The sequence below is a fragment of the Cebus imitator genome, unplaced genomic scaffold, assembly GCF_001604975.1.
Source record: "Cebus imitator isolate Cc_AM_T3 unplaced genomic scaffold, Cebus_imitator-1.0 Scaffold124, whole genome shotgun sequence".
In the NCBI taxonomy this organism is placed as follows: domain Eukaryota; kingdom Metazoa; phylum Chordata; class Mammalia; order Primates; family Cebidae; genus Cebus; species Cebus imitator.
The window spans coordinates 2,616,869-2,626,389 of NW_016107439.1; the positions used below are offsets into that span (position 1 = coordinate 2,616,869).

Below are 9,521 nucleotides of genomic sequence, written 5' to 3' on the forward strand. Positions count from 1 at the left end.
GGAAGATATCAAATTTCGGATAAGGTTTTATTTCGGAGAATTTTCAAGGAACGAGAAAAGATTATCTGCGCAGGCAGGCCGAATAACAGAAAACACTCAGTTCAGCTCCATCCCAGGCAACGCCTTCTCCTCTCCGCGAGCGTTTGAGGAAGCCGAGAGCCACAGAACCCCGCCCACTTCTTTCCAGACCAGACCATCCTTCCTCAGTCCTGGCCTCCTCCCTAGCCAATCACCGCTCAGTTCAACGTCATTACCGCGCGCCGTCAGGGAGCGTGTCAGAGGCTGGACCACGTGTACTGTGTTGACTGTCAAAGTCTCTGGGAGCCCCGTTTCCGGAAGCGGTGAGTTCTGAGAGAAGTTCCTGCACCGTAGTTCCCCAAGTCTGCGAATCCCCAACTATGAGCTCCTCAGGCGTACTGTCCTTTACCCAGCAAGGATGGGAGCAGGTGCTGGCCAAAGTGAAACGGGCTGTCGTTTACCTGGACGCTGCCTGCGCCGAGAGCCTGCACTGGGGCTGCGGATCCACCCGTCTCATGGAGGCGGTAGGGAGTCCTGAGTGTCACCTTCGAGAGTTCGAGCCCGACGCAGTTGGTGGTGGAGCCAAGCAGCCCAAGGCGGTGTTTGTGTTGAGCCGCCTGCTGAAAGGCCGGACCGTGGAAATCCTACGGGACATCATCTGCCGCAGTCACTTCCAGTATTGTGTGGTGGTCACAGCCATGAGCCATGCTGTCCACCTCACAGCTAATCATGTCCCAGCGGCGGCAGCGGCCGAGATGGAGGGGCAGCAGCCGGTGTTCGAGCAGCTGGAGGAGAAGCTGTGTGAATGGATGGGCAACATTAACTACACGGCTGAGGTGTTCCATGTCCCGTTATTGCTTGCCCCTGTCGCTCCCCACCTTGCTTTGACTCCAGCCTTTGCATCCCTTTTCCCACTGCTACCCCAGGATGTGCATCTCCTTAATAGTGCCCGACCGGATAAGAGGAAGCTGGGCAGCCTGGGTGATGTGGACGCCACTACCCTAACCCCTGAGCTGCTCCTGCAGATCAGGTGCCTGGTGTCAGGCCTCAGTTCTCTGTGTGAACATTTAGGAGTACGGGAGGAGTGTTTTGCTGTAGGTTCCTTAAGTCGGGTCATCGCTGCGGATCTGGCCAATTATGCCCCTGCCAAGAACAGGAGAAAGACTGCTACAGGCAGGGCATCAGTGATTTTTGTGGACAGAACCCTGGATCTCACAGGTAAGTGCCTTGCTGTGGAGTTCTTCACATCCATTCTCCACATTACTGGGACTTTCATTGATTCTGCATGTAATTTGTTGACCTTTTATTATGTACCAGATTGAGGATACAAAGAACTAGATGGGCACAGTCTCTAATCTCACAGAGTTTATAGTCTACAGTGGGATATAGACAAGTGAATTAGCAATTTCAATAACATTTGTTAAATGCTGTAATGGGTAGAAATGTTATAAATGCTCATTGCCTTGTTAAACAACTTTAATTAGCCCGGATGTTGGAAAGTGGAATTATACTGACATGGAGAAAAACTGTGCACCTGGGAATTTTTATTTTTATTTTTTATAGAAATTTAGGAATGCTGGTATTCACAACAGCCCTTCATAAGAAGACTCTGTTTTGTTGGAGAAGTATTAACAGAAGACCCAGTGGAAGGAAAACTGTTGTATAATAAAACATAAAATTATCACAGTTGAGGTTTAGGAAATGAGTGTTAAAGAAAGAGGCTGAACTTAAATGTCACTAGTAAATGAGATGAAATAGAATTGTAGAAAACATTTTCAAATGTTTATTGATTTATTTTTAGCTTTCATTGTATTAAAGAAGTAGATAATCTCAAATTGTAATAATGTATTATTTACACAAAAGAAACAGATGTAATCCTTAAAGCAGATGAAGAAAAGACACTTTCTGATGCTTGATAGTTATTTTCAAAGGTCAATTTTATTGTTTTATAATTAGGTGTAAATACTGTTAGTAATATAGGCTAGCCACTTCCAAGTCTTGGGAGAATAATAAAAAAACTTACATTGGTAGGCATTCCCTTTAATAGGCCAGAAAAAAAGTTGAATTAAGTTATAAAAACTAAAATAGGTGTATTTGAGTTTTTAATCTTAATAAGATTAATTTTCAGATAAAAAATGGAAAGTAAACTAAATGGTAGTACTTAGATATAGGCTTAATTATATGACTGGAAAAGCCAGGTGTCCAATCTGTAATTTAAATATGTAAGTAATAACTGTAGCATCGCAGAGTCCATAGGGGATTAAAAGATAAAACCTTTTGAGTAGATGCTTGTAGTGTTTTTTAGTGGATGCTATATATTACTTTTACTTCTATCTCTTTACGCCAAAAATGTAACCAGTTGTTTCATAATCAGTCGGGAAGTTCACATAATTTTGTACTCTCCCCCAAGACTTCAGTTAGACAAAACTTAATGTCCCACTGTCCAGCACCATAGTAACAGCTCCTCTACATCTTCAGTATCTAATATGTTTTTTAAACATACAGAATCAATGAGGTGAGCATAACTTCTGCCCTCTAAAAGTTTACAATATAAGATAGTCAAGTATGATTTAGAGCCGGGCACAGTGGCTAGTGCCTGTAATCCCAGTACTTTGGGAAGCTGAGGTGGGCAGACTGCTTGAGCTCAGGAGTTTGAGACCAGCCTGGGCAACACAGCAAAACTCCATCTCTATAAAAAATTAAAAAATTAAATAAAAATTTTTTTAAAAAAATTTAAAGAATTAGTCAGGCGTGGTGGCCTTTATTCCCAGCCACTCAAGAGCTCAAGAGGCTGAGGTGGAGGATAAATTGAGCCCAGAAGGCAGAGGTTGCAATGAGCTGCGATCACATCACTGTACTCTACCCTGGGTGACAGAGCCAGACTCTGTCTCAAAAAAAAAAAAGAAAGAAAGAAAGAAAGAAAGAATTACAAAATAAGGGCACATAGAAAGACAAAGTTGCAAATCATTCTGCTATAAAGACACATGCACAGGTATGTTTATTGTGGCAGTATTCACAATAGCAAAGATTTGGAACCAACTCAAACGCCCATCAATGATAGACTGGATAAAGAAAATGTGGCACATATATACCATGAAATACTATGCAGCCATAAAAAGGATGAGTTCATGTCCTTTGCAGGGACATGGATGAAGCTGGAAACCATCATTCTCAGCAAACTAACACAAGAACAGAAAACCAAACACTGCATGTTCTTACTCACATGTGGGTGAGTTGAACAATGAGAACACATGGACACAGGCAGGGGAACACCACACACTGGGTCTTGATGGGGTGGTGGGGTCAAGGGAAGAGATAGCATTAGGAGAAATACCTAATGTAGATGATGGGTTCATGGGTGCAGCAAACCACCATGGCACGTGTATACCTATGTAAGACACCTGCACGTTCTGCACATGTATCCCAGAACTTAAAGTATAATAATAAGAAGAAGAAAGACAAAAGTTGCCATTCAGCAGCAATCATTTCATAGGCTCTTTCCTGTCAAGCCTCCAGATCTCTTTCCCCATACTCCTTAGCTTTCTTGCTTCTAATATCACTGAGAAAATATAAGCCACTAGAAAAATTTATATTTTCCCATCACCAAATCTACCACCCTTTCTACATCTGTACCCATGTCTTTTTCCTTCCTTCCTTCACGTTGAAAAGAGATATACTGTCCCTGCCACTATCTAATGCCAACTTTTTCACCTATGTAGACTAAATCCTCTCTTTTCACTTCTCTCATAGATTTACTGTTTTTCAAATACTCTCTCCCTTTCTTAGATAATCATATTTTCCTTTTCCCTGAGTTTTCCCCCAACATACAAACAGCATGGAACATCTTCTTTCTTGACCTCTCGCGCTCCTCCAACTTCAATTTTATTTTTGCTTTATTTTATAGCAAACTTGAAAGAACTGTGTATACTCGTTGCCTCCACAAACATCTGCTCCAATTTTCTCTTGACTCTACTTCAATTAGACTTTTATTTTCCACTACTTCCCAGAATTTTCTTTGTTTTATTACCACATTCATTTTTCTGAACTTCAAAGCAGCATTTGACATAGTAAAGCATGCAAATAGTTAAAAAACAATTAAAGAAGTATAAACATATACAGACAAGCAACCTCTTAGGCTAGCTTCTTGTATAATCCCTCAAAGCGTAACAATGACATACTTGCTCAGTGTTCCAGTGGCCTCTCGTCACACCTTGCGCCAAGTTTCTTACTGTTATTTTCAAAGCCATGCATGATCTGCCTGTGTCTGTCTCTTCCACCTCATCTCTGACTGATCTCCCCTCTTACAGCATTGGCTACCTTGCCATTGTCAGACATGGTAAGTATGTTTCTGTCTCAGGGCCTTTGCATTCCTCTGCAACTCTGCTTGGGATGTTCCTCCTTGAGGTATCCACATGGCTTTCTCCCTCACATCATTCCTGCTCCTAAGAGAGGCCTTCCTTGGTAACCTTCTTTGACACTCTCTTACCCTTTACATGGCTTTATTTGTCATAGGCTTTACTATTCCCTGATTTATTACCTGTTTCCTCCCACTTGAATGGAAGCTCTTGAGGGGAGGGTCTCGTTTTATTTACTGTTTATTAACCAGCAAGAGTACCCTGAAAACAGTAGGTATTCAATATACATTTATTGAATAAATGGATAAATGAGTAGATTATAGGTTGTAGATACTAGACATTCATTGAGGTTAACACACTTATTTTTTCTTTTTTTTAAAATTTGTTTATTATACTTTAAGTTCTGGAGTACATGTGTGGATTGTGTAGGTTTGTTACATAGGTAGACACGTGCCATGTTTCTGAGGTTCTTAAACTGTATCATTAGTAATATACAAATGTAGAAAAAACGATGGACACTTTTCTGAATAGTCTAAGATTTGGCAGCTTGGGCTTACAGCAAAACTTAAGAAAGAAAATAATGATATTAACTAGTTATATTTATATGAATATTTTATGGAAAAAATATTCTGACCACCACTTCTGACTGGGTGCAGTGGCTCATGCCTGTGACCCCAACACTGAGCGTGGTGGCTCATACCTGTAATTCCAGGCTGAGGCTGGTGAATCACTGGAGCCTAAAAGTTCTAGAACATCCTAGGCAACATAGGAAGACCCTGTCTTTACAAAAAATACAAAAATTAGCCAGGCACAGTGGCTCATGCCTATGGTCTCAGTTACTTGGGGGCTGAGGTGGGAGGATTGCTTGAACCTGGGAGTTTGAAGCTGCAGCGAACTGTGATCATGCCACTGCACTCCAGTCTGGGTGGCAGAGAAAGACCCTGTCTCAAAAAAAATTAAAATAAAAACCGCGCTTTTATATTACCTTATTTGATCTCAATGAATTAAGTGAGTTAAGGGTTCTTTATCATTTTAAGAATAAAGAAATTGAGGCTCAAAAGTTGTTCTTTACTGAAAAAAGCCTAAGAGCTAGCCAGGTGTGATGGTATTGCATCACATTTGACATTTCTGTGAATGTCAAAGCTCAACATCTTTTGTTTTTTGAATTGTCAAAGGGAGAGTTAGTGTTATATTGTTAGTATATATTGTTATTTACTTTATTTACATTTGTTAAGAATCCCTCTGCCAATAGGTGGTCTTCCAGGGTGATGATTAAGTTAGGGAAGATATTCAGTTTTGTGTGGGAAGGAACATTTTAGGTACATGAGATCAGTGAAACAATATTTAATGTTTAAAGGGGCATTACTCAAAGGGAACAAATAGGAGATTTCTCTGGGTAGATTCAAGGCAACATATAAAAAGAGTAAGAAAAATTCAGCCCTCTGTCAAGAGCCTGGAAGGAACCATGAAAATATTAGTCTCAGTGGGATGCTATGGGCATTCTAACACAAGACACAATTATAAAGCAATGAGATTGAACCCCCGAAAGTTACTTGAGGTATTTCTCAAATACATTAAAAATTATAAAGACCCTGCTTTCTTCTTATCTTCTTGAATAATTCAGTGCAAAAACATTTAGGTGGGGCTCAGTGAGGTAGGTGTCTGGCAGGGAGGAAGACCTTGGCTTGGCCCAGGGTGTTGGATCCCAAGTGGGGTGAGATCTGAGTGGGGCGAGGTCACCTGCTTAGTGGTGGTAGGGTGATAAAGCCACAGTGGGATTAGGAAATGTCCCCAGGACCCAATATGTTTGCCTATCTACCGGTTTATGGAACCAAGTTTGATTTGTGGTTCTCACTGACTCTGAGGGAAGTTAGACAGGGAAGAGACTCAAGCAGCCCTATGGGAGGCCCGTAAAGTGAGGAATTGGGGTTTCCTTCCAATTGCCAATGAGGAACTGAGACCTCCTGTCAATAGCTTTGTGAGAGAGCCATCTGAGAAATGGATCCTTGAGCCCAAACATTCAGATAACTGTAGCCCCAGCTGACATATTGACTGCAATTTCATGAGAGTCTCTGAGTCAGACCCAGTTAAGCCACTCTGAATTCCTAGACACATAGAAACAGTGAGATTAAGACATGTTGTTTTAAGACAGTAAGTTTTGAGATAATTTGTTACGCAGCAACATACAACTAATATACTGGGTAAGAGTTTAGATAGATACTAAAAAAGTGATGGAATTTCCATTTTAAATAGCATAGCTAGGGAAGACCTCTGTGAGGATGTGACATTTGACCAGAGGCTGAAAGAAAGGAGGAAACATGCCATGTGGCTACCTAAGGATGGAACATATGGCAAGTGCAACGGGCCTAAGGCGGGAGCATGTGTGACATGCTTGAGGACCAGTAGGAGGCCAGTTTGGCTAAAGTGTTGTGAACAAGAGAGAACACCGATAGGACATCAGTTGGAGGGGTAGGTAGAGGCATGCTTTGCAGGTTAAAATAAGGATTTAGGATACTAACCAAAGTATAATGGGAAATCAGTTGGAGGATTTTGAGCTGCGATGTGACATGATCAGATTTATGTTATATAGGATCATTTATGTAAGGAGTGTAGGGATTGAGGTAGATCCTCAATATATGGTAGCTACTGTTACTATAGAGATTACCAGAGCTTACTTATAGTGATCTCAGCTCTGCCCTTTCCTAGTCAAAATTCCTTGGGCAAGTTGCCCAACTCCTGCCTCTCAGCTTCCTGATCTGTAAAATAAGGACCTCAGAGGATAATTGAGAGGATAAAATAAGCTAATATATCTATCTTCCACAGCAGCTAGAGAAAAAAATAAAGTAGAGTAAGCTAAAGGTTCCCCCTATGCAATCTTACAAGATCACTACAATTCTGGTTATTCAAGACCATGTTAAAAATGGTATGGATGAGGCCAGGTATGGTGGCTCATGCCTGTAATCCCAGCACTTTGGGAGACCAAGGTGGGTGGATCACGAGGTCAGAAGTTTGAGACCAGCCTGGCCAATATGGTGAAACCCCGTCTCTACTAAAAATACAAAAATTAGCTGTGTGTGGTGGTACATGCCTGTAGTCCTAGCTGCTCAGGAGGCTGAGGCAGGAGAATTGCTTGAACCTGGGAGGCCGAGGTTGCAGTGAGCATGCCACTGCACTCCAGCCTGGGTGACAGAGTGAGAGTCCGTCTCAAAAAAAAAAAAAAAAAAAAGATATGGATGATCTCTGTTCATTTTGTAAGTGTATTAGGGTTCTCTAGAAGGACAGAATTAATAGATTATATGGATTGAGCTCTTATGAAGACTTCTCAATGCTTGCTTCTCATTTTATTTCATGTAAGACTTAAGACAAGTGAAGTTGTTACATGCCTTATGATAATGACACTAACATACATAACCCACAGGGTCATACAGAATTGATATATTCTGGTCCTGGTAACTTGAAAAGTTCAGCCCTTGAAGCAGTTGGCTTAATTTTGAATCTCAAATCCTGAGGTTGAAGGATACTTAGATGTCAGTTGGACCAACTTTGAGTTTTTAGATTGGTAGAACAGCACTACATTTATGGAAGTTGTCTCAGATTACACAAGAAACTAGTAGAGGAAGGAACCCTAGAGCCCATGTCTCCATTTTGTTTTGTTTTTCCTACACCTCTTTGAAAGAGATGTCATTGGGAATTAAACCATTCTTTGCCCAGACTAAGGGCCACATTGCTGTTAGTCAGGTTAAAAGTTGGGCAGGGAAGAAATAAGTGGGTTCTGATTGACTTCTACCCTAGAGCATCTCAAATAATACTTAAAAATTTTCTATAATAAAAGGAAAATTAAGCTTTTTGAAAACTAAAATGTGATACAAATCTTGGCATTTTATGTATTTTATAAAAAAGAATCTGAAGTTATTATGATATCGATAGACCCTAAATACTTAAGTGTATATTCGAGTCATGTGAATGGCACTAATTAAATTTAAAAGGCGAATATTGAATCCTCTAAAGCTGGATATGTCATAAAATGTATTCACAGAAAAGCAGGATAATTAGAATATATATTCATTTTACCAAATCTGAGAAGCTGGATAATCATGGTCATGAAAAATTGGCATTTTGTTATTTCTCTAATGTAATAGTCTAAACAGTTTCTGATGGAATGTGAATTATTTTACTAATTGGATAAGTCTCATGTGCTCTTGTAGCAAACATTGGGTAAAATGAAGTTTTTGTAGAGTTAATATCAACCATAATCCTACTATCCAAATATAACCCTTCATAAAACCTTGGGGGGTGTGTGTGTGATTTTTAAATTATTACAACAGGGATATTTGTTCACCATAGTAAGTTTAGAAGTGCATATAAATAGCAGAAAATAAAAATCTCAGTTCGAGAACTGTTTAATAAATATATTATAATTTAAAAAATGATTCTGCTTTTGAATATTTAGGATGTTGTTATACAATATTTTGGTCACATAAATTATACTATGGTTCTATAAAAATAACTTAGCCATTACACCTTAAAGGAATAAGTATTTTATGTCTTGACTTCTCATATTCAGCAATTTTTGAGAGGATTGTCAACAGTTTCAATTTGCAGAGGGTGAGACTTGCTAACATTCCTGAGTTTGGGATCGGAAGGAGGAGTGAGCAACAGCTAGATTGCAGAGGCTAAAGAAGTTAGGGAAGAAAGACAGCACACATAGAACACTTGTTTGTGCCATGTGTCTGGGGAAGGCAGATGAAAAATGGGAATAGCTTGGGGTAAGGACTAGAATTTGGGCATCAGATTCACAGAAAAGTTATTTTGATGATAAATGGAGATTGTTAAAATTTTTAGTAAGTCAGGAGGGAAATAGTAGAGAGACAAATTCATGATGCTGTGAGGTAGTCCTAGTATCTCCATTTCAGCCTTATTTTAAAGACATGATTCACATAGAGATTTCTGATCCCTCTCTGGATACCAGGGCCATTTATAGTCACTAGGCATTCGTTCAGCAAGTATTTACCAAGCAATTTCTAGTCTGAGTGCTGGAGAGATAACTATAAATCATAGATGACATAAATAAGACACAGTTATTTCTAGACCTAATAAATGAATATTCTGATAGAACAGGAAACTCTCTTTCCTTTCTTTCTTTCTTTC

General features: G+C 39.9%; 1 protein-coding gene across 2 annotated transcripts in view; it reads left to right on the forward strand.

The window, feature by feature from the left end:
* The first annotated feature begins 233 nt into the window (after positions 1 to 233).
* Positions 234 to 9,521, forward strand: part of SCFD2 (sec1 family domain containing 2) — a 431,480-nt gene continuing 422,192 nt past the window's right edge. For both annotated transcript variants that reach the window (XM_017540351.2, XM_017540352.2), the window contains exon 1: positions 234 to 1,236. In XM_017540351.2, the coding sequence (XP_017395840.1) occupies positions 399 to 1,236 (838 nt within the window). In that variant the 5' untranslated portion in view covers positions 234 to 398. The remainder of the gene's footprint in view (positions 1,237 to 9,521) is intronic.